The following is a 23,676-nucleotide window of genomic DNA, read 5'->3' as shown; positions in this document are numbered from 1 at the left end:
GTCCAGACTGTGACGTGATCACGTGTTACTGTAATGTGTCTAAAACTCGTGACATCAGAAATTCGCTCCGCTTATTTTTTCTCATTTCTGTCCCCAAACAAACTACACACGTCACGTGATCGATATCCGATCGGTTCTGTATTGATCCCTGATCGGCTGAGCCCCCCCGCGTCTATACCGTCAGTCTGATGCTGCTTTTATTTTGAAGGGCCTCTTGTGTTCTCCGGCCGTTACGGTACCGGTCCGGTGGTCCGACAGGCGGGATGGAGCGGGGAGGGTGCTGCAGATCGATGAGCTGCAGTATTGATCAGTGATCAGCGAGGACAGATGGGGGACCGGGTCTCTGAGCCCAGACTGGTCCTGGTCTTCAGCGGGAAGCGGAAGTCCGGAAAGGATTACGTGACGGACCTGATCCAAGACCGGTAGGTTCACCTGTCTGTGGCACCGATCAGCAAACTATCGGCACCGATCAGCAAACTATCGGCACCGATCAGCAAACTATCTGATGTGTCAGAGCAGAGCTGACCGGACCGGAAGAGGCTCTGTCCACCTTCCGGAAGAGTCCCAGAGGCCGCAGTCACTGACCCTGTCTCACCTGTCTCACCCTCTGTGGGGTTTCACCGGATGTTTGTCTCTTCTTCTGTAGTTTAGGCCCGGATGTTTGCTGCGTCCTGCGTCTGTCTGGACCCCTGAAACAACAGTACGCCCAGGTAAGACACACACACACACACACACACACACACACACACACACACACACACACAGTCACACACACACACACGTCCCCATGGTGACTGTCGGTTCTGCAGGACTGCGGCCTGGACCTGGACCAGCTGCTGGGTCCGGGTCCCTATAAGGAACGGTACCGGGCCGACATGATCCGCTGGGGGGAAACTCAACGCTGCCAAGACCCTGGATTCTTCTGTCGCCTGGCAACCAGAGGAGCAAGACAACCGGTCTGGGTACGTCACCCCGCTTCTCCTCCCCATAGCAACCACCAAGCATCACTCTAGCACCTGGTCAGGTGGTGAGTGATGCTCTCTGATTGGTCAGGTGGTGAGTGATGCTCTCTGATTGGTCAGGTGGTGAGTGATGCTCTCTGATTGGTCAGGTGGTGAGTGATGCTCTCTGATTGGTCAGGTGGTGAGTGATGCTCTCTGATTGGTCAGGTGGTGAGTGATGCTCTCTGATTGGTCAGGTGGTGAATGATGCTCTCTGATTGGTCAGGTGGTGAGTGATGCTCTCTGATTGGTCAGGTGGTGAGTGATGCTCTCTGATTGGTCAGGTGGTGAGTGATGCGCGCCGGCTGTCTGACCTTCAGTGGTTCTGGTCCGAATTTCCTCGACAGACTCGAAGCATCCGAGTTCAAAGTTCAGAAGAAACACGCAAGCAGAGGGGGTGGAGCTTCACCTCAGGTGAGACCACCTGACGTGGAGTCGGAGTCTTATTTTACCTGTCTGTCTCTCTGCCCGTCTGTCAGGTGTGGATGACGTGGAGTCGGAGTCTTATTTTACCTGTCTGTCTCTCTGCCCGTCTGTCAGGTGTGGATGACGTGGAGTCGGAGTCTTATTTTACCTGTCTGTCTCTCTGCCCGTCTGTCAGGTGTGGATGACGTGGAGTCGGAGTGTGGGCTGGACAGTGGGGTTAAATTTGATTGGATCATCACTAATGAGGCTGACGCCCCCTCATTAGAAGAGCAGCTGCAGCCGATCCTGAGGCTGGCCGAGGAGGCGGCCGCTGATCGCTAACAATCAATAACCTGAATGATCGGTGACCGTGGAACACCGGCACTCAGCACAAAGGCTGATGGGAGATTCTCACCTGGAAAACTCACCTGTTCAAAGTGTAAAAACGAACCAAAATAAACAAATGTATTATTTAAAGTAGATTTTTCTCATGTGACACATTCAGTTATTGATTATCAATCAGCTGAGTTTGTGCAGAAACAGAAGGAGACAGACAGGTGTGTCCTTGTGTTTTTTAAAAATGGTGATGTCACATTAAAGGTTCGTCCTGTGACGTTTCGGAGTGTATTTTGCTGACAGAAACACACGATGACCTCACTGTCTTTACCTGACGGCTCCAGTCGGCAGCCACCGCTCGTTGCTGATCACTCTGACTGATTATTGATCATTGATAAATGAATACCTGAGGCAGGCTGGGTCGGTGACGGTGCTTTTATTTTATAAAATCCTGTCTGACTTCATGTCATTGTACAATGAGCTGTGATGTCATCACAGCGAGACGCCACCGCAGGTAAAAGCATCTTTAAACTATATTTGTCGTGTCATCAGGTCAGAGGTTACCTGTAGGGCCTCTGATTGGCCCCTGGTCCACCATGTCTGGCAGTGGAATGCCTCGTTGTGATTGGCTACATTAAATCACGCGCCAAGGAACAAAAGCAACAGATGATTGGCTGACAGGAAGCTGTCTCTAATCAATCAATCAATAATTAATGTGGCACAGAAAATAATGAGGGCCCGTTAAGACAAACACTCTGAGCTCAGCTAGTCCTTCATTAGTCTTTTGGGGGGGGTGACTTGGAAGTTCGGCACAAAAAAACATTAAGAAAGGAGAAGAGGGGGGGAGGCGACGCCACTTGGGTTAGTACCACTAAGTTTCCTGACATCCTGTGGGGGGGGTTTGGCCATAGAGTTTAGGAGGGGGGGTTCAGAAGGAGTTGAGCTCCTGCATGGTCTTGTCCAGGGTGGCTGACAGAGACATGTTCTCCTCTTTGGCTGCAGCCAGTTTGTCTGAAACACAAACACAGGTCAGGTCACATGACGGGGGCCGGACCACCAGTCAGAAACATTAAAGGGAAGCTCCGCTGTTCTTAAACCAGCGCCCTGTTGGTACACATGCTGGTGTGCGACTGGTACAGCCGTTATATCGCCCTCTGCACACACACCAGACTACATTCACAAAAACAGGGATTTTAGCTCACAGAACACAGGAGCTGCAGCTCTGCTGCTGCCTCCATCAGGTAGTTTGGTTGTGTTGTTGTGTTACACAAATATTGTGTTGGATCTGAATTAACCCTTTAAAACACCAAAGTCTCACAATAACACAAACACACTGACTGATGGAGGCAGCAGCAGAGCAGCAGCTCCTGTGTCCTGTTCTCTAAAACCCGTTTTAGTGAATGTAGTCTGGTGTGTGTGCTGTTTGTGGTTAAACCAAAAGGATCTTCCAGGTCTCTCTCTGTAGGGATCCTTTCCATGATGCTGTCACACACTTAGAATAACACTCTGAGCCTGTCAGTGGATCAAACAAGCTCTTTTAGTGGACCTACTGTGATCAGGTGCAGTTGTCCCAAAGGATCACGTTGCAGCCATTGCAGCCCGTTTGGTGTCTGCTGGCTGAGGTGATCTACTGGACCAGTTCCAACACTTTTACTACCTACCAGTCACTCACACACCAGGATGAGGACAGAGAGGATCATGGGTAGAAACAGGGGAGTGACCCTTTAAATGTTCCTTTTTAATCATAGAGCGTAAGTGAGAAGCCCAGAGGTTGAAGTAATGGTGAAACTCAGGTATTAATCAATGCTCTAATTATGTTGATGAACTCATTGAGAACACAGACGGGTAGAGCCTGTCTCACCCTCCAGCCCGTCGATGGATCTCTCCAGTTTGGCCACTGAACGCTCCGCAAACTCCGCTCTGGACTCAGCCTACAACAGGAAGTTACCACAGGAAGTCAGCAGGTGACAGGTAATAAACAGGAAGTCAGCAGGTGACAGGTAATAAACAGGAAGTCAGCAGGTGACAGGTAATAAACAGGAAGTCAGCAGGTGACAGGTAAACAGGGAGGTACATTATTTCTGTCTCACCTCCTTGAGTTTGTTGCTCAGGTTCTTAATCTCCTCTTCATACCTGTCCTCTTTCTGACAGTACTGAGGAAGAGACAGACATCCAATCAGAGAGTTTTAGGTGTGCAGGAAACCAGTTAGTTGAGACCCTTATAGTGAACTCCTCCCTGACCCATTAAACACCTGTTCACTACCCCCCCCCCCTCCCCCCCCCCGCCCCCCTCCTCCTACCTTCTCAGCCTGGGCCTCCAAACACTTTGAACTACTGAAGACAGTTTTCAGCTCCTCCTCCAGCACACGACACTTACTGCAGGTCAAAGGTCACATCAAAGACATGTGTCAGACAGGTGCAGTCTGGTGTCAGACAGGTGCAGTCTGGTGTCAGACAGGTGCAGTCTGGTGTCAGACAGGTGTCAGATGTAGCTGGCAGCAGGTTAAGGTCATGCAGAGCGCAGCGGACAGAGGAGGAGCTGAAGCTAAAGGTCAGAGGTCATGAGAGGCAGGAGGTCAGGAGGCGGAGCTCCAGTGGTTTGATTGCTGACAGGTGGGCGGTCAGGTGACCCTCAGTACCTTGTCCTCAGACGCCTGCAGGCTCTTCAGAGATTGGTCGAAACACCTCAACTGCTCCTCCAACATCCGTACCTTACTGTTAGACAGGTAGGTGGACAGACAGGTAGCAGGACAGGCAGACAGGTGGATGGACAGGTGGACAGACAGGTAGTAGGACAGGCAGACAGGTGGATGGACAGGTAGACAGACAGGTAACAGGACAGGCAGCAGCGGTGACATGTTGCCACGGGAAGAGACAGGAAGAGAAAGATGGAGCAGTAAGACTCACACCGAGGTCACGTGTCCACGTGTGACACCAATCAGGTTTGTTCTTTCTGTAATTACTACAATACCCATGAGCCTCAGCTGCCGTTGCCATGGAGAAGAAGCCAGAGTCTGACAGTGAACTGCTGAAAGTTTCTATCAGCTGTTATTACAAAGATCTCTCATAAGGCTGTGATTGGTCAACCTCCAGCACGTCTCTCTTCCTACCTGTCTGTCTGTGCCTACCTGTCTGTCTATCTGTCCCTCTGTCTGGACCTGTCTGTCAGAAGCATCATGCTGTAAGCAGCTGTTAGACTGTAAGACATGCACAGGTGTGTTAGTCCACAGGTGTCTCTTCTGTTTATGACGTGTGTAACCTGCAGGACACGTGTGTGTGTGTGTGTGTGTGTGTGTGTGTGTGTGTGTGAGAGTGTGTGTGTGAGTGTGTGTGTGTGAGTGAGTGTGTGTGTGAGTGAGTGTGTGTGTGTGTGAGTGTGTGTGTGTGTGTGTGTGTGAGTGTGTGTGAGTGTGTGTGTGTGTGAGTGAGTGAGTGAGTGAGTGAGTGAGTGTGTGTGTGTGTGAGTGTGTGTGTGTGTGTGTGTGTGTGTGTGTGTGTGTGTGTGTGTGTGTGTGTGTGACTGAGTGTGTGTGTGTGTGAGTGTGTGTGTGTGTGTGTGTGTGTGTGTGTGTGTGTGACTGAGTGTGTGTGTGTGTGTGTGTGTGTGTGTGTGTGTGTGTGTGTGTGTGTGTGTGTGTGACTGAGTGTGTGTGTGTGTGTGTGTGTGTGTGTGTGTGTGTGTGTGTGTGTGTGTGTGTGTGTGTGTGACTGAGTGTGTGTGTGTGTGTGTGTGTGTGTGTGTGTGTGTGAGTGTGTGTGTGTGAGTGAGTGTGTACCTCTCGGCCTGCTCTGCTCTGTCTTCAGCTCGTTCCAGTTCTCCTTCTACTATCACCAGTTTACGGGCCACCTGTCAATCAAACACACACCTGTTACTACATGTGCATGTGTACTTTTTGTTGTCGTACTCCATACATGTTACTCTGTGCCTGAGTACTGCAGTACTCGGTGTGTGTGTACTGCAGTACTCGGTGTGTGTGTACTGCAGTACTCGGTGTGTGTGTACTGCAGTACTCGGTGTGTGTGTGTGTACTGCAGTACTCAGTGTGTGTACTCTGACCTCCTCATACTTGCGGTCAGCCTCCTCTGCAATGTGTTTGGCTTCGCGCAGCTGAATCTCCAGCTGGTCCATTCGCTCCTCGTCCTTTAGAGCCCTGTTCTCTATCACCTTCATCCCTCTGACAGACAGACAGGTGGAGACAGACAAACAGGCAGGTGGAGACAGACAGGCAGGTGGAGATAGTTACAACTTAGTGAATCTTTCTACACAGGAAAGCATCACCAGGTTATTAAAATAACATGTGTCTGAGGTGTGTGTACAGGTGTGTGTCTGTGTACAGGTGTGTGTCTGTGTACAGGTGTGTGTACAGGTGTGTGTACAGGTGTGTGTGCAGGTGTGTGTGCAGGTGTGTGTGCAGGTGTGTGTACAGGTACCTCTCGCTCTCGTCGGCAGCCTTCTCCACCTCATCCAGTTTATGGAGGGTGGTGGCCAGTCGGTCCTGAGCTCGGTCCAGATTCTCCTCACTGAGCTGCAGACGACGACCCAGAGCCGTCACCTCCGCCTCCGCCTGCAAGACAACGTGGACGGCACACACCCACGGGTCAGACTCACCTGCTCAGTAACACACAGTACAAGTACAGCAGAACTGAGGCAGTACTACACTAGTAAGAGTACTACACTAGCACTGCAGAGTACACAGCAGTAGTACATCAGTACTACAGCAGGTACTACAGCAGTACTACAGCAGTTACTACAGCAGTACTACTGCAGATACTACAGCAGTACTACTGCAGTACTACTGCAGGTACTACAGCAGTACTACTGCAGGTACTACAGCAGTACTACAGCAGTACTACAGCAGGTACTACAGCAGGTACTACAGCAGTACTACAGCAGGTACTACAGCAGTACTACAGCAGTACTACAGCAGTACTACAGCAGGTACTACAGCAGGTACTACAGCAGGTACTACAGCAGTACTACAGCAGGTACTACAGCAGTACTACAGCAGTACTACAGCAGTACTACAGCAGGTACTACAGCAGGTACTACAGCAGTACTACAGCAGTACTACAGCAGTACTACAGCAGTACTACAGCAGGTACTACAGCAGGTACTACAGCAGTACTACAGCAGTACTACAGCAGGTACTACAGCAGTACTACAGCAGTACTACAGCAGTACTACAGCAGTACTACAGCAGTACTACAGCAGTACTACAGCAGGTATTGACCTCCTAACAAACCTCACAGTCCTTCTCCAACTCATGCAGGTATTCATGGAATCTGACAGAACCACCTGTACAGGTGTGTGTGTACCTCCTCTCTGCTCCTCTTCTCCTTCTCCACCTCCCTCTGCAGTCTCTCCGCCCGCTCCTCTGCCTCCTCCACCTGCTCCTGCAGCACTTTGATCTTCTTCTTCACGGCCTCGATGCTGTTTAGTCCTCCACTCATCTTCTTCTTCTTCTGCTGCAGGACAAACGGTCACATCTGTAGACACGTTGACTCACCGTCTTCATGAACACACACACAGACAGGCAGGCAGGCAGGCAGACAGGCAGGCAGACAGACACAGACAGACACACAGAAAGACACACACACACACACACACACACAGACAGACAGACAGACAGACAGACAGACAGACAGACACACACACACACACACACACACACACAGACAGACCAGCCTGTAGCTTCATTTAAAAAACGCACCTGAACTTAAAACCTATTTGAGTAAAAGTCAGTCATGGTAGAAATTTAATTTGTGATTCAGGATGTAACACACGTGAGCAGTGAGATGATCACATCCATTTATTAGTGATTATTACAGGAGCTACGAGTTCATTGCATTATTGATTTCGTGACTTCCTGTTTGTGTCCTACTTTGACGCAGGGTCCTTCACAGTTTACAATCAATGATCTTCTCGTGTTTCTCTCAGTGTGGTCAGGACCGAAACCTGATTACTGACTATTGATTATTGTCAGTGATCTTTCACATCAGTGAAAGTGTTTTTCACTCTGACGGGTTGTTGTGCTGCACTTGACACGTTAGCTGCTGAAGCTAACAGCGGACCGCCGCCCTGTTAGCCTGTTAGCATGCCAGCAGAGCTCGGAGCAGACAGACGCCAGGTGCGGAGGTGTCCCTGATGGTTCTTCTTACCTGTCTGAGCCCTCTGAAGTAAACACACGTGTGGCTCGAGCCCGACTTCACCTGACACCGTCACTTCCCTGCTAGCAGACAGGCTAACAAGCTGTTAGCGGGCTAGCTGAGCGGAGCTGCTGCGTCACTCTTTAAACCGAATAAGACAACTCGGTCTGTCTGAACCGTCTCACGGATCCGGATCCGGATCTTTGCTTCTGCTTCTGGTTCTGCTTCTGGTTCTGCTTCTGGTCTCCGGTGCTCTCCGCCGCTTCCTGGTCCAGCCAACTCCCAAACACAGGACTACACCCTTTTCCGGGTTAAGTTCCCTCCACAGGAAGTGACGTTTTGACAAGACTTTCCAAATTAAAAGTTGTTTAAACATTAAAAAAATGTCAGTGAGAATCTCCTGACTGTTAGAGCAACTGATGGGAGTTTGTCTTCGGAGCTGGAGGATCCATTCAACTAATTTAGTCCAGTTAAAGTAGAAATACCACAGTAAAATACTTGCTACTTTGTGTGAGTGTGGATGAATGACTAGACCACAAAGGGGAAGTTTAAGGAGTCTGTCTAAGCTCAGTAAACTCCAAACTAACAGATTATGGGTTTTTTTCTGGTGATAGTTTACCAATAGGAAATCTGCAAAGGTTGCCCTGTCTGCAGGGTTGGGTCTAAATGAGAAGCAGAGGTTAGTTATGTTTGTAGACCTTTATACCCCAGCAGGGTGTCTGCCGTGTCCCAAGGCCAGTGCAGGGGTCTGGGACTGGACCTTGAAGTAGGACTGGTCCAGTGAAGTCTGAACCTCTAACTTTAGTTGTTAGTAAGGGTTTTCAAAGCTTCTGCCTCGGTTGTGGAGACTGAACGTAACCTTGAGTCCTGACAGTTGAACTCTGTTTAGATAAAAAAGCAACTTCTCATCCTGAACCTCTCCTCCCATGTGTTCTGACTCAATCAATCAATCAATCAATCAGTCTTTATCTCTACAGAGCAGACCGGCTCCTCAGATCTTTGAGTCGAAATACAAATGACGGCAACTGTTGTCCATTTTCTTCCTCACTGTAGCTGGAATGTTCCAGATGGACTGAACCACACGTGCGATACGCCCGAGTCTGCATCCGCTGGTCTGTCTCTACGTCTCTTTGTCTGTCTGATTCATGTTCACACATTTGTAAGTATCTGGGGTCTCTTCTGTGGTGGGGTGCCTGCTGTTCATTAATGTGAGTATTTGCACATTCATTCATTCATTCATCCAGAGGTCAGCTCTCTGACAGCAGCTGCCTTCTGTTTCCGTTGATGGTGATGAATCGTCCACAGAGAATAAAAAGATAAACGGTACGTTTCTGCTAGATTCTGTGACTGACGGGTTCAGACAGGGAAGAGTTGGGCTGATCAGCAGATTATTGAAGAAGCTAAAATAAAAGAACAAGAAATGAATCCAGAATATTTTATGATTTTAATCTCTAGTAATAAAAACAGCAACATTTTATCCAGCTGATTAGATTAACAATGAACACACAGACAGACAGGGAAGTTACAACAAGCATCATTTACAGTTCTGATCACATCTTTATACAAAAACTAACTTCAGTCCAACAGGTCGACCACAGTTTGTAAAGAAGCGTCCTCTGATTGGTCGGTATCAGTCTGTGTAAAGAGTGTCTGTGTCCTCTGATTGGTCGGTATCAGTCTATAAAGAGTGTCGGTGTCCTCTGGGTCTGAACAGTGAAGCCGATGCTGAAGAGCCTTAAAGCTGCTTCCTCTCTAGTGTCCAGCAGGGGGCGACTCCACTGGCTCCAAACAGAAGTCTGATTGGATGGAAGTCAACGAGGAAATGAGGAGACTTCTCTCCTGATTTACCAGCTCAGTGAACAGTTTCTGCTCTCAGTCTCTAGTTTACAGTCTTCTTCAGCACAGCAGGACGTTCATGTAGTCAGTGATGGTCCATTTAGAGGAAGGTACACCAGGAAGAGGGTCACTGACCAATCAGAGGAGGGTCCTGACTGAACCTGACCAATCAGAGGAGGGTCCTGACTGAACCTGACCAATCAGAGGAGGGTCCTGTCTGAACCTGACCAATCAGAGGAGGGTCCTGTCTGAACCCTGATCAATCAGAGGAGGGTCCTGACTGAACCTGACCAATCAGAGGAGGGTCCTGTCTGAACCTGACCAATCAGAGGAGGGTCCTGTCTGAACCCTGACCAATCAGAGGAGGGTCCTGTCTGAACCCTGACCAATCAGAGGAGGGTCCTGACTGAACCTGACCAATCAGAGGAGGGTCCTGTCTGAACCCTGACCAATCAGAGGAGGGTCCTGTCTGAGCCTGACCAATCAGAGGAGGGTCCTGTCTGAACCCGACCAATCAGAGGAGGGTCCTGTCTGAACCCGACCAATCAGAGGAGGGTCCTGTCTGAACCCGACCAATCAGAGGAGGGTCCTGTCTGAACCCGACCAATCAGAGGAGGGTCCTGTCTGAACCCGACCAATCAGAGGAGGGTCCTGTCTGAATCTGGCCAATCAGAGGAGGTCATGAACGCGGGGGAGGGGACTGACGCATCACTTTTGGCGTAAAAAAATCTGGAGGCTTCAAACGGCGTCCACACACCAGTGGTGGATGCCGCTGTGACCCCGCCCACCTCTGTCATACAGTCTGTGGTTTCTTTAAACTACATTAAAATGAGAATCTGCTGCTGCGTTTCTGACTCCACATCAGTTTAAACAAAGTGTGTGCTCAGTCTGAACATCAAACTGCTGTCATACTAACTGATTCAGAAGACGAAAGTTGGAAAGATCAAGAAAGATCAGGAGTCACATGATACAAAAACATCACTGTTCAACAGTGACGTCTGTGACAGGGACATGAATAAAGTGATGCTAGTGCTGCTGTTGGAGGATAATGTGTTCAAACCTTCGTATCTCACTGAGGAGACCAGATGAATCTTCATTGTTCTGATGTAAAGAACAATGAAGAGCACAGAGAGCATTTATTTATTTATTCTGACAATCTGTTCCTCGTTTTTGTATCATGTGATTGCTACCTGTCGGCCATTTTCATTTTACACTCACATGTTGACGATGACGACGATGATATTTTTAGACTAACACAGCGTTACACTGATGGTGAGACAGCATCATCAGCAGCAGCTTTGATTGATGGGATCATTCAGCATCGACTCAATTGACTGAACAAACAATAGTTTTTCCTGTTGTTTCCATCATCTTGAATGATCTGAAATTTAAAATGAAATATTTATAAATGTATAATATGAATGCGACACAAAGTATGAGACACTCAGCTGATCAGCCGATCACATGATCACTGAACATGTTCAGTCTGTATTCTAACATGTTGAAACGCTGCTGCTGTTCTTCATCAGGTTGTAAATAAAGTTCTGCTCTGCAGATCAAAGTGTTTTGGTTAAAATAACATCAGAGATGCATCGACATGTTCAACGTCGCAATTAAAACATTTTCAAACAAGCTGATTGGTCAAAACCAACCAGGAGGACAAAATACTCGTATACCAGAGACATGCTAACATGCTAACATGCTAACAGACGCTTCAGCAGTGATTTCAGCAAAGACAGCAAGCTTCCTGTTTCTTTAACAATACCGCTGATCTATCACTCAACAGTATGTAACCCCCCCTCTGTAGTAGCTGTGAGCTGGCTGCTCTGCTGATTAGATTATTGATTTGTTATTTTTTGCTGAACCTTTAAAAACAGAATGTAAAAAGCTGCACCGGGTTCTGTTGGCTTTGAAAACATTTTAAAATGTGTTTTGGTTTCACATATCACAGAAACCAAACTGTTCTGGTAGTAAAATCCTATCAAATCTACCGTTTCTAATGTTTCCACTGAGGCTGTTTGTGTTTGTCTCTTTGATTACAACAGATTACAACAGATCAAGACACACACAGCAGCTGTTGGTATCCAAAGGCATTCTGGGTAATGTAGTGTGGAGCCCATCACTGCGTCTCGTGAGAGTCGCACTGAGGGAACCAGACTGAAACTCCAGCCTTTTGAATAAACTATTTAACCCCCGCCCCTCTCACCACCGACCACGCTCACGTGGGCGGGGCTCCAGCTAATGTGATGATGTAAACAGGTCACATGTTTATACTTCCTGTTTCTAACCTAACAGCAACAATCCATAAATATTTCAGGAACAAAAGTCAAACAGCTGATCAGACATTTGATTTAGCCTAAAAAAACCCTCTGTAGACAGGAAATGACATCATCTCCGGCTCCACCTTTCAGTATAAAAGTCTGTGACATCTGTGACATGACTGTGACATCACAGTGACATCGCAGAGGTCCATGAGGTCGGCAGGTGTCGGTGTGGCATTAACTGGGGTCGGCTCCACACTCGCTCTCCTCAGGGATGTCCTGCAGATCTGAGGTCAGAGATCACTGGTTACCATGGTGACTACAGCAAAGTTCATTAAGTCATCATAACAACAGTAACTGAATGTTTTCTAAATTAACACATACCTACAGAACAGTTATTTTAATGATGTAACAGCGATCTATAACAGTTATTGATTAGCTGGTGCACTGACCTCTGGGGCTGTCGGACCGAGGAGAGATCCGCATCACTTCCTCCTCTTCCCCCTCGTTTCCTTCCTGGACGCCATCTAACTGGTCGACTGGATCCTGACTGGCCAATGGGGCAAGGGGGCGGGGCTCCAGGTCCTTGCTGCCGCGCCTCCTGCTCACCTGCTGGCAACGACACTTTAGCTTAGCTTATGTTAGCTTAGCTTATGTTAGTTTAGTTTACCTGGACTTATCCTGGTTTAGTTAATCCTGGTTTGGTTTACTTTCTCTTTCGTTAAACACCTGACTCACCTGTTCTCCTGTGCTGACATCGCTAATCTCGCCGTTGCTCCTCTTCCTGATGACTGACCCTGCCACCTCTCTGGTTGGCTCCTCTCCCCTCAGACGCAGCCGCGTCACTTCCTCCTGCAGCAGCTCCACCTGCCGCCGCAGCAGCACTGCCTCACCGCCGGCGTCCAGCCCCATGTCCCGCGACATTGATCGACTGAGACGGGGGCCGGGGGCCGGGCCTGGGATGCAGGGGGCGGGGTCTGTTCTGACTGACAGCTCCAGGATTGAGTCCTGGCGAATCACAGCAGCCTGGGGGTGGAGCCAAAGAGTTAGAAGGCAGACATGTTTATATACTGTAGGAAACCAGCCACCTTCATCCTCATCAGATGGTTCATAAACATGTTAAGGACTTCCTGTTGTCGTACCTGCAGGGCATGAAGGTGCGTGCTCAGACCGACCAATCGTTGACAGACTTCCTGTGGGGAGGAAAGGTGTCAGCTGTTGAAAACAGATCTGACTGAGCACAAACTGGGTGTAATTCCTTTAAACGGTAAATCACTTCCTGTGTTCAGGAACCACACGACCAATAAAATCTTGCAGAAAGCAGTGACATCAGCGTTGCATCCTAGGCAGGGCAGATGATCACTGAGCCAATCAGCAGCCAGATACAACAACTCTGAACAACAACAGACATGAGCATCATGCTAACCTAGCTAATCTAGCTAACCTCACAACCTGATAACCTCGGCTTGTTGAACGAGCCTCCAAACAAACATCCACCTGAGCCATAAAGCTGCCGTTAACTACGGCGTAACGCCAGCGCTCTGGCAGTCAGATGAGACTAAAAAGTAGCGTTTCTGAAGTTTCCCAAAAGTTCGTCTTTCTTCGTTTTAAAACCTAAAAACTATTTATTATCATTATCATTTACTTATTATTATTTAAGTTATTAAATTTAAGGTTATTTTCAACCACAACAAGAAACTAAATGTGACTCCAGTTGTATCTTAATGCATCCTCACCTTCACACAGCCGGATCACAACTGGATCACAGCCGGATCTCAAGTGGATCACAACCGGATAACAGCCAGATCACAGCAGGATTACAGCTGGATCACAGCCGGCTCAGACAATGACATTAGTCTCGTATTGCCTCTCTGAATGAACAGTTTGACTTCTTCTTGGAAACAGAGCAGGTTTGGTGCCTGGTCATCGAGGATTGATTGTGGATCGAGGATCGATCAAAGATTGATCAGGTGAATGGAACAGTGATTTTACTCGCTGATGTCTGGACAGAAATCATGAAGCGTTTCTTACCTCGTTTAGAGTTCGTTCCTGTAGCTGGTTACCGTTTCTGTCCTGAGAGGGAAAAACAAGACACATTCACATTTACTCTTTAAACTGATCAGATGTTGTTTCATTCCTTTAATTAGATCTTTGAAGCACTGCTCTGAAATCTGTTTCCATGGAAACAACAGAGCCAGCACACGACCAGATAACTTTAGATAAACAGTGAGACATATAGAGAAGGATGACATGTCCACAGTCAGGTCTACAGATGGATGAGTTTCCTTTAAAAACTGTTCAAATATAAATGACTGAGATTCATTTCAATTCAGACATTTTCAATAATTTGTTGGAACTGTAGTGAACACTAAGTGGAGGATCTGACCTGGCGTTCACCATCTAAAACAGTTTACTCCTTTTAACTGAAACCGTTTCCCTTTTCCAGATTATAAAGACACAAAGGTGGTTCCTTTCTTGTAAATCACTGATTTTAAACATTAAAAAAAATAGTGTTCTAACTCCACAGACAACATGAAGTCAGATCAGACCATTTTACCGTCGATCCCTCGTTTTCTTGATTTTCTGTTAGTAGTTTTTGAATAAGGGAAGAAATCAGTCAGATCAGTCTTTTCTCATCACACCAGACTTCAATCACAATATGACCGAGTTAACACAGACTGACTCAGTGGAGGCTGTTAACGCCTCCCTGAGAGCACATCTGTTCGGATCCAACACGTTTAGAATCAGGCCTCAGGCGTTCACGTGTTCAGTTTGAATAAAATTTATCAAACAATAGGGTTAGGGTTCTGCGACTGTAGCTTTGATGGGATTCACCTTCGAGGAGCTGCTGGTCAACTCAAAAGAACCATTCAGAGAACCAGCGTCACCATCTGAGAAGGAGAAAAGAAGACAGACAGGTGGTCAGACAGGTGGACAGACAGGTGGACAGACAGTGTTGGGACCTCACCACATGGGAGAAAAAAGAAAGGCCTACATGTAAATCCTGAAACAAAGAAACAGACACCAGAACTCCACCGGACGTTCCAAACCTCAGGTAAGTGGGGTGTTTACATACCAACTCCTCTGAGACTAAATTCACGGTTCGGCTGTTGGTCCCCGAAATCATTGATATACATTATTTCATTAATACTAATAAGTGCTTTGAATTTATCAATAATCAGTTTTATCCTTATCCTTATCCTTTATCCATTAGGTACACAGACAGGTGGACAGACAGGTAGTCAGACGGGTGGTTGGACAGGTGGTTGAAGAGGTAGACAGAGAGGTAGACAGACAGGTGGACATAAAGGTGGATAGACAGGTGGTCAGACTAGTGGACAGGTGTCGTCAGGAATAGACAGGTATAGACAGGTAGAGACAGGTAAAGGCAGGTAGAGACAGGTAGAGACAGACAGGTAGAGACAAACAGGTAGAGACAGGTATAGACAGGTAGAGGCAGGTAAAGGCAGGTGGAGACAGGTAGAGACAGACAGGTAGAGACAGATATGGACAGGTAGAGGCAGGTAGAGACAGAGAGGTAGAGACAGGTATAGACAGGTAAAGACAGGTATAGACAGGTAGAGACAGAGAGGTAGACACAGGTATAGACAGGTAGAGACAGACAGGTAGAGACAGGTATAGACAGGTAGACACAGGTATAGACAGGTAGAGACAGACAGGTAGAGACAGGTATAGACAGGTAGAGACTGGTGAAGGCAGGTAGAGACAGACAGGTAGAGGCAGATAGAGGCAGGTAGAGACAGGTAGAGGCAGGTAGAGACAGGTATAGACAGGTAGAGACTGGTAAAGGCAGGTAGAGCCAGACAGGTAGAGGCAGGTAGAGACAGACAGGTAGAGACAGGTAGAGGCAGGTAGAGACAGACAGGTAGAGACAGACAGGTAGAGGCAGGTAGAGACAGACAGGTAGAGGCAGGTAGAGACAGACAGGTAGAGACAGGTAGAGGCAGGTAGAGACAGACAGGTAGAGGCAGGTAGAGACAGGTGTCTCCAGGTGTGGACAGCTGGCAGTGACTCACTACTGAGCTCCTGGTTGCCGTTGGCTATGGAAGGCCTGATGATGCTGGAGTTGAGCAGCAGCTCTGTCAGTCGGTCCACTGAGAACAGAGACAGAAACAGAGTGACCAGGTGTGACAGGTGTGATAGGTGTGAAACGCTCAGGTCAGTTTGGTTCTTCCCTTCACAGAAACAAAAGAATGAAGTGTCACCTTCAGAGATGGAGGCGGCAAGGAGTGACTCAGCCCGAGGAGCGTGAGGAGTGTCGGCTCTGAACAGGTTCCTGCAGGACAAAGAAGAGGAGGAGGTGCTGAGCTCCACCCCTCCTACTCCTTCTGTTCTCCCTCTTCCTGTCGCCTCCACCAGGTCAGAAAACAGAGTGACTCGTTCCTGGAGGAGCTCCAGCACCTCCCTGTCCTTCTGCTGGATGTCAGCTGGAGAGGACGAGAGGGGGAGGAGAAGGAGGACAGACATTAGGTCTGAAATAGATGGGATTTTATTTTTAGAACAAAAATCTTTGTGAACAAGAAACCGGAGGTGAAGACAGAGGAAGAGGAGGAGGGGGAGGAGGTGCTGTACCTCTGAGTCGGCGCAGTAAAGCTTTGTCTTCAGTCTCAATGAGAGGAAACTCGTCTCTGGACGGACAGCTGAGGACAAAACCTAATGTTAATGTTAAAGTAGGTTATCTGTCTGCGCGGGGAGGTGCATGGAGGTGCTGGGAGGAGCTGGGAGCTGTTGGGAGGTGCATGGAGGTGCTGGGAGTTGTTGGGAGGTGCATAGAGGTGCTGGGAGGAGCTGGGAGGTGTTCGAGGTGCTGGGAGGAGCTGGGAGGTGTTTGAGGTGCTGGGAGGAGATGGGAGGTGCTGGGAGGAGCTGGGAGGAGCTGGGAGGTGTTGGGAGGAGCTGGGAGGAGCAGGGAGGTGTTGGGAGGAGCTGGGAGGTGCAGAGAGGTGCTGGGAGGAGCTGGGAGGTGCAGGGAGGTGCAGGGAGGTGCAGCACAGACCTGAGAGCGGCTTGCTGGATGCGGTTCATCCAGGTCCGGCGGTCATCTTTGGACGAGGCGTGCAGCTCGTACATCTCCGGGGGGGTGGAGGCGCTGATCAGGTACATTCCTCGCTCCTGATTGGCTATGTCTCTGACGATCAGGTTATTCAGAGAGACCACTGGAGACTTGTCCTGAGACAGACAGACAGGTGAAGCAGACAGGTGAGACTGATTTGGACCCCTATTGGATCCTGAAAGATCCCGGGATCAGGTGGGACCAGGAGGAACTCACCAGTGAGGCAAAGGTGAACTTCTGGTCTTTCTCCTGAAGGAACACCAGGATGTCTGACATCAGCAGGACCTGAACATCTAGAGACAAACACACAGATGCTGTCAGGAACTGTAAGCTCTGCCCACATGGCTAGGTGTGACATCAGAGCAGGTGACCAGGTGAACAGCACCGGCCTCCTCTACCTTTCATCCTGGAGCCCTGGATCTTCCAGAGGAGCGTCCCCTCATGGAGGAGCCTCCTCCTCAGCAGCTCTCCTCCCCTGAACACTCCTCCTCCTCGGACCTCCGCCTGGGCCCGTGGGTCCAGACGGGCCTGGACCTCCTGCAGCCTCCTGGTCCGGTCCAGCTCCAGCACCTCCTGGTCCACCGCGCTGATGAGCTCCTTCAGCAGGAGCAGCGCCTGGCTCAGAGCCTGCACCTCCTCCTCACTGCCTGCAGGAGGTCACAGTAACACGGTAACACAACAGGTCATCACAGGTCAATAGAGGTTGTTAGAGGCCAGAGGCCAGAGGTCAGAGGTCAGAGGTCGTTAGAAGTCCGAGGTTGTTAGAGGTCGTTAGAGGTCAGAGGTTGTTAGAGGTCGTTAGAGGTCAGAGGTTGTTAGAGGTCGTTAGAAGTCAGAGGTTGTTAGAGGTCGTTAGAGGTCAGAGGTTGTTAGAGGTCGTTAGAGGTCAGAGGTTGTTAGAGGTCGTTAGAGGTCAGAGGTTGTTAGAGGTCGTTAGAAGTCAGAGGTTGTTAGAGGTCGTTAGAGGTCAGAGGTTGTTAGAGGTCGTTAGAGGTCAGAGGTTGTTAGAGGTCGTTAGAAGTCAGAGGTTGTTAGAGGTCGTTAGAGGTCAGAGGTTGTTAGAGGTCGTTAGAGGTCAGAGGTTGTTAGAGGTCGTTAGAGGTCAGAGGTTGTTAGAGGTCGTTAGAAGTCAGAGGTTGTTAGAGGTCGTTAGAGGTCAGAGGTTGTTAGAGGTCGTTAGAAGTCAGAGGTTGTTAGAGGTCGTTAGAAGTCAGAGGTTGTTAGAGGTCGTTAGAAGTCAGAGGTTGTTAGAGATCGTTAGAGGTCAGAGGTTGTTAGAGGTCGTTAGAGGTCAGAGGTTGTTAGAGGTCGTTAGAAGTCAGAGGTTGTTAGAGGTCGTTAGAGGTCAGAGGTTGTTAGAGGTCGTTAGAGGTCAGAGGTTGTTAGAAGTTGTTAGAGTTGAGAGGTCAGAGGTCGTTAGAGGTCGTTAGAGATCACCTTTGGTGTTATCAAGGATTCGTTGGAGGAGGACGGGGTACTTTGTGATTCGCTGTGTCACCAGCAGGATGCACTCCTGGACGCCATGACGACGCAGCAGAGGACCACGACAGACACGCTGAGCATTATAGGATGGAGAAAGACAGAGTCAACATCAGCACAGAAACACCAGGTCTAAACTCAGCTCTACACCTGTCTACATTCATTTAAACTATGACTAAACCAATTCTAACCCAATTTAGTTTTGGTGAAATCTAGTCAAAACCATGTCAGGTCCAAACCAGATCAGATAGAGTAAATAAATAGAGCAAATATCTGATAGAGTAAATACAAGACCAGGTCCTGGTCCAGGTTCAGGTCCTCACCCTGACGAACTGCTGCAGTCTTCGGTCTCGAGTTAAAACTTCTTTGTAGAGTTTCACGGCCTTCGGGTGTCGACTACAGAACTCAGAGTAAAGTTTCTTCATGTCCTCTGCATTCTGACCTGAGAACTACACACACACACACACACACACATTTTGTGTTTTTCCACCATGGTTATGAGGACCTTCCTGCGCTGTGAGGACATTTTGCCTTCAAAGGGCCATTTGAGGGTTCAGACTTGGTTTGAAGGTGAAGCAGGTGGAGCCGTTTCCTCCATCAGACTGAACAGTTTAATGTGTCCAATCAGGAGGAAACATTTGCATCTTTATAAAGCACGAAGTTGCCCTTTAACCATCCTGGACTTGAGGAGTCCGCCTCTCGGGGTTCTGGTGACTACCTGGGCCGCCGTACCTGTCTGAGCAGCAGGTCTCCGATCCTGCGGACGGTGAAGTTGGCGGCGCTGCCCTCCATCAGACCCTCCTTCCTGCGCCGCAGCAGCTCCGACAGGAAGCCGGAGTGCAGCTCCAGCAGCTGGTCCAGGCAGGGGAAGACGGCGTGCACCACGCCCGCCTCCAGCTGCACCTCCTCCAGCATGCCCCGCCGATACACCCCCTCCATGATCCGCAGGGTCCGCACGTGGTGGAACTCAGTCTGGATCAGCTCTGACAGACAGAAAGGTGGGGGGAGAGAGGGAGACAGGTGAGACAGAGAGTGACAGGTCAGAGAGAGATAGAGAGAGACAGACCGGTCAGACAGGTCAGAGAGAGAGAAAGACTGTGTCTATTAGTACTGCATACTGTGTGTATAAATACTGCAGTATTGTATGTACAAGTTCTGTGTACTGTGAATATAGGTACTACATAGTGTATGTATAAGTACTGCGTAATGTCCATACCTGTACATTTCTGAACCAAAGTGTAAATATCCCATAGTGTAAATATTTATTTCATCACAGCCATATATTTATATTTATATTTATATTTATATTTATTTTGCTATTTTTTCTTTTACTATTGCTTCTTTTCACTCTCCCTGTTCTATTGTTGCTGCTGTAACATGAGAATTCCCCCCTATGGGGGATCAAATAAAGAAAAGTCTAAGTCTAACTCTATTAGTACTGCGTACCATCGACGTGTTTACAGTACTGTGTGTATTAGTACTGCGTACCGTAAATATGTTTACAGTACTGTGTATATTAGTACTGCGTACCATCGACGTGTTTACAGTACTGTGTGTATTAGTACTGCGTACCGTAAATATGTTTACAGTACTGTGTGTATTAGTACTGTGTATTAGTACTGCATACCGTAGATGTGTTTACAGTACTGTGTGTATTAGAACTGCGTACCGTAAATATGTTTACAGTACTGTGTGTATTAGTACTGCATACCGTAGATGTGTTTACAGTACTGCGTGTATTAGTACTGCATACCGTAAATATGTTTACAGTACTGTGTGTATTACTACTGCATACCGTAGATGTGTTTACAGTACTGTGTGTATTAGTACTGCGTACCGTAAATATATTTACAGTACTGTGTGTATTAGTACTGCGTACCGTAAATATGTTTACAGTACTGTGTATATTAGTACTGCGTACCATCGACGTGTTTACAGCACTGTGTGTATTAGTACTGCGTACCGTAAATATGTTTACAGTACTGTGTGTATTAGTACTGCATACCGTAGATGTGTTTACAGTACTGTGTGTATTAGTACTGCGTACCGTAAGTATGTTTACAGTACTGTGTGTATTAGTACTGCATACCGTAGATGTGTTTACAGTACTGTGTGTATTAGTACTGCGTACCGTAAATATGTTTACAGTACTGTGTGTATTAGTACTGCATACCGTAGATGTGTTTACAGTACTGTGTGTATTAGTACTGCGTACCGTAAATATATTTACAGTACTGTGTGTATTAGTATTGCATACCGTAAATATATTTACAGTACTGTGTGTATTAGTACTGTACACCGTAGATGTGTTTACAGTACTGGGTGTATTAGTACTGCGTACCGTAAATATGTTTACAGTACTGTGTGTATTAGTACTGCATACCGTAGATGTGTTTACAGTACTGTGTGTATTAGTACTGCGTACCGTAAGTATGTTTACAGTACTGTGTGTATTAGTACTGCATACCGTAGATGTGTTTACAGTACTGTGTGTATTAGTACTGCGTACCGTAAATATGTTTACAGTACTGTGTGTATTAGTACTGCATACCGTAGATGTGTTTACAGTACTGTGTGTATTAGTACTGCGTACCGTAAATATATTTACAGTACTGTGTGTATTAGTATTGCATACCGTAAATATATTTACAGTACTGTGTGTATTAGTACTGTACACCGTAGATGTGTTTACAGTACTGGGTGTATTAGTACTGCGTACCGTAAATATGTTTACAGTACTGTGTGTATTAGTACTGTACACCGTAGATGTGTTTATAGTACTGTGTGTATTAGTACTGCGTACTGTAAATATATTTACAGTTATATTTACACTGTAAATATATTTACAGTAGTGTGTGTATTAGTACTGCATACCGTAAATATATTTACAGTACTGTGTGTATTAGTACTGTACACCGTAGATGTGTTTTAGTACTGTGTGTATTAGTACTGCGTACTGTAAATATATTTACAGTAGTGTGTGTATTAGTACTGCATACCGTAAATATATTTACAGTACTGTGTGTATTAGTACTGCGTACCGTAGATGACGTCCTGCTGTCGGATGACGTCTCTGTGAAGCGTCTGCAGGAAGTTGGGCTCCACAGCGAGACTCCAGCTGTCGGCCTGAACACACAAACCGTCGCCCTGCAGCTCCTCCAGCAGAGGGCTCCACCACCACTCACCTGTACACACACGATACACACACAACACCATAGAACACAGTGTGTTTCTTTGTGTGTCTTTGATTCAGAATCTGCTGCTGTTCAGAATTCAGAATGTGTTAAAGGGCTGTTGTCTGATTATTGATTATTGATGGTGATTATTGGTTAACAATGTCTTATCATTGATTGGTGATGAACTGATTGACTGACAGACCCTCATCAGTTAGAGACTCCATGGACAAAGTTCTGCTCCTGAAGTTCAGAGACTCGGTGGACTGAGACAGAATCCTCCTGAGACCCACAGAGTCCTCGGTCACCCTGAGAGACAGACAGGCAGACAGACAGAGAGACAGGTGAGCGAGAGAATGGTGGATGTTTTAAATAACTCATTTAGTGTCATTGTGTAGCCGACAGTTAGTGGGTATCTAATTAAAGGATCAACAACAGGAACAAAAATGGGAAAAACAGCTGGAACAACAATAAGAACAAGGACAACAAGAGCAACAACAAGAACAACAACATGAACCACAACAGGAACCACAACAAGAGCAACAACAGGAACCACAACAAGAGCAACAACAGGAACCACAACAAGAACAAGAAAGACAACAGGAACAAGAGCAACAACAGGAACAACAACAGGAACCACAACAGGAATCACAACAGGAACCACAACAAGAGCAACAACAGGAACCACAACAAGAACAAGAATGACAAGAGGAACGACAACAGGAACCACAACAAGAACAAGAACGACAAGACAAACAACAACAGGAACCACAACAAGAACAAGAAAGACAACAGGAACAAGAGCAACAACAGGAACCACAACAAGAACAAGGAAGACAAACGACAACAGGAACCACAACAGGAACCACAACAAGAACAAGAAAGACAACAGGAACAAGAGCAACAACAGGAACCACAACAAGAGCAACAACAGGAACCACAACAAGAACAAGAACGACAACAGGAACCACAACAAGAACAAGAACGACAAGACAAACGACAACAGGAACCACAACAAGAACAAGAACGACAAGAGGAACCACAACAGGAACCACAACAAGAGCAACAACAGGAACCACAACAAGAACAAGAACGACAAGACGAATGACAACAGGAACCACAACAAGAACAAGAACGACAAGAGGAACCACAACAGGAACCACAACAAGAACAAGAACGACAAGAGGAACCACAACAGGAACCACAACAAGAACAAGAACGACAAGAGGAACCACAACAAGAACGACAACAGGAACCATAACAAGAACGACAACAGGAACCATAACAAGAACGACAAAAGGAACGACAACAGGAACCACAACAAGAACGACAACAGGAACCACAACAAGAGCAACAACAGGAATGACAACAAGAACAAGAACGACAAGAGGAACGACAACAAGAACGACAACAGGAACCATAACAAGAACGACAAGAGGAACGACAACAGGAACGACAACAGGAACGACAACAAGAACGACAACAGGAACCACAACAGGAACCACAACAAGAGCAACAACAGGAACCACAACAAGAACAAGAACGACAAGAGGAACGACAACAGCAACGACAACAAGAACGACAACAGGAACCACAACAAGAACGACAACAGGAACCACAACAGGAACCACAACAAGAACGACAACAGGAACCACAACAGGAACCACAACAAGAGCAACAACAGGAACCACAACAAGAACGACAACAGGAACCACAACAGGAACCACAACAAGAACGACAACAGGAACCACAACAGGAGCTACAGTGGGAACAAGAACAGGAAAAAATAACTACTGCAGGAACAACAAGGGGAACAACAGGAAGTTATTTGGGCTGTGTTATAACGTTTAGTCAGTTGGTGGAAACTCGTCTCTGATGCTTCATTAATCTCAAACTTGTTCACTGAATGATCTTTAGCTCTAAACCAATCAGTGGCGGCTCAGTCTCACCCTGCAATGTTATTG

At 47.4% G+C, this 23,676-nt stretch overlaps 3 protein-coding genes across 8 annotated transcripts in view; 1 reads left to right on the top strand and 2 right to left on the bottom strand.

The window, feature by feature from the left end:
• Window positions 1–108: 108 nt before the first annotated feature.
• On the top strand, window positions 109–1,888 carry LOC139205435 (phosphomevalonate kinase-like). Its single transcript, XM_070835655.1, has 5 exons — window positions 109–422; window positions 647–710; window positions 810–962; window positions 1,286–1,415; window positions 1,603–1,888. Exons 1-5 carry the CDS (start codon window positions 328–330, stop codon window positions 1,746–1,748), a joined length of 588 nt encoding a protein of 195 aa, XP_070691756.1. The 5' UTR covers window positions 109–327; the 3' UTR covers window positions 1,749–1,888.
• A 271-nt stretch (window positions 1,889–2,159) lies between these two features.
• Window positions 2,160–8,172, bottom strand: LOC139204806 (tropomyosin alpha-3 chain-like). 4 transcript variants are annotated; one of them, XM_070834812.1, is made up of 9 exons: window positions 7,902–8,172; window positions 7,059–7,208; window positions 6,174–6,307; window positions 5,800–5,917; window positions 5,519–5,589; window positions 4,382–4,457; window positions 3,833–3,895; window positions 3,604–3,673; window positions 2,160–2,753 (listed from the first exon to the last, which is right to left on the bottom strand). In XM_070834812.1, the coding sequence occupies exons 2-9, from the start codon at window positions 7,191–7,193 to the stop codon at window positions 2,671–2,673; spliced, it is 750 nt and encodes a 249-aa protein (XP_070690913.1). In that variant the 5' UTR covers window positions 7,194–7,208; window positions 7,902–8,172; the 3' UTR covers window positions 2,160–2,670. The 4 variants fall into 4 exon arrangements, with proteins under 4 accessions (XP_070690913.1, XP_070690910.1, XP_070690911.1 ...); XM_070834809.1 differs by lacking the exon at window positions 4,382–4,457 and adding an exon at window positions 4,043–4,118 and having other exon boundaries at window positions 7,902–8,170; XM_070834810.1 differs by lacking the exon at window positions 4,382–4,457 and adding an exon at window positions 4,043–4,118 and having other exon boundaries at window positions 7,059–7,205; window positions 7,902–8,170.
• A 1,156-nt stretch (window positions 8,173–9,328) lies between these two features.
• The window catches only part of LOC139204804 (rho guanine nucleotide exchange factor 2-like), a 22,765-nt gene continuing 8,417 nt past the window's right edge, over window positions 9,329–23,676 (bottom strand). For 2 of the 3 annotated variants that reach the window (XM_070834805.1, XM_070834807.1), the window contains exons 5-22: window positions 23,662–23,676; window positions 21,918–22,021; window positions 21,581–21,724; window positions 19,272–19,522; window positions 18,863–18,988; window positions 18,498–18,615; window positions 17,459–17,707; window positions 17,277–17,353; window positions 17,004–17,176; window positions 16,580–16,647; window positions 16,213–16,434; window positions 16,024–16,101; window positions 14,822–14,877; window positions 14,018–14,059; window positions 13,129–13,179; window positions 12,725–13,012; window positions 12,439–12,598; window positions 9,329–12,273 (exon numbers count right to left, since the gene is read on the bottom strand). The exon at window positions 23,662–23,676 is cut by the window's right edge and continues 118 nt beyond it. In XM_070834805.1, the coding sequence (XP_070690906.1) occupies window positions 12,224–12,273; window positions 12,439–12,598; window positions 12,725–13,012; window positions 13,129–13,179; window positions 14,018–14,059; window positions 14,822–14,877; window positions 16,024–16,101; window positions 16,213–16,434; window positions 16,580–16,647; window positions 17,004–17,176; window positions 17,277–17,353; window positions 17,459–17,707; window positions 18,498–18,615; window positions 18,863–18,988; window positions 19,272–19,522; window positions 21,581–21,724; window positions 21,918–22,021; window positions 23,662–23,676 (2,272 nt within the window). In that variant the 3' untranslated portion in view covers window positions 9,329–12,223. The remainder of the gene's footprint in view (window positions 12,274–12,438; window positions 12,599–12,724; window positions 13,013–13,128; window positions 13,180–14,017; window positions 14,060–14,821; window positions 14,878–16,023; window positions 16,102–16,212; window positions 16,435–16,579; window positions 16,648–17,003; window positions 17,177–17,276; window positions 17,354–17,458; window positions 17,708–18,497; window positions 18,616–18,862; window positions 18,989–19,271; window positions 19,523–21,580; window positions 21,725–21,917; window positions 22,022–23,661) is intronic. The other variant, XM_070834806.1, reaches the window with a different exon arrangement.

This window comes from Pempheris klunzingeri, chromosome 8 (genome assembly GCF_042242105.1).
Source record: "Pempheris klunzingeri isolate RE-2024b chromosome 8, fPemKlu1.hap1, whole genome shotgun sequence".
Taxonomy (NCBI): domain Eukaryota; kingdom Metazoa; phylum Chordata; class Actinopteri; order Acropomatiformes; family Pempheridae; genus Pempheris; species Pempheris klunzingeri.
Note: the sequence above shows the minus strand (reverse complement) of the source record. Positions and strands in the feature narration are given on the sequence as shown.

Coding starts and splice junctions, on each gene's coding strand:
- LOC139205435 (XM_070835655.1), top strand. CDS start 328: ATGGGGGACCGGGTCTCTGAGCCCAGACTGGTCCTGGTCTTCAGCGGG. Junction 963..1,285: donor GAGCAAGACAACCGGTCTGG/GTACGTCACCCC, acceptor CTGATTGGTCAG/GTGGTGAGTGATGCGCGCCG. Junction 1,416..1,602: donor GGGGTGGAGCTTCACCTCAG/GTGAGACCACCT, acceptor CCCGTCTGTCAG/GTGTGGATGACGTGGAGTCG.
- LOC139204806 (XM_070834812.1), bottom strand. CDS start 7,193: ATGAGTGGAGGACTAAACAGCATCGAGGCCGTGAAGAAGAAGATCAAA. Junction 6,308..7,058: donor AGAAGAGGAGCAGAGAGGAG/GTACACACACAC, acceptor GTTGTCTTGCAG/GCGGAGGCGGAGGTGACGGC. Junction 2,754..3,603: donor ATCCATCGACGGGCTGGAGG/GTGAGACAGGCT, acceptor TTTGTGTTTCAG/ACAAACTGGCTGCAGCCAAA.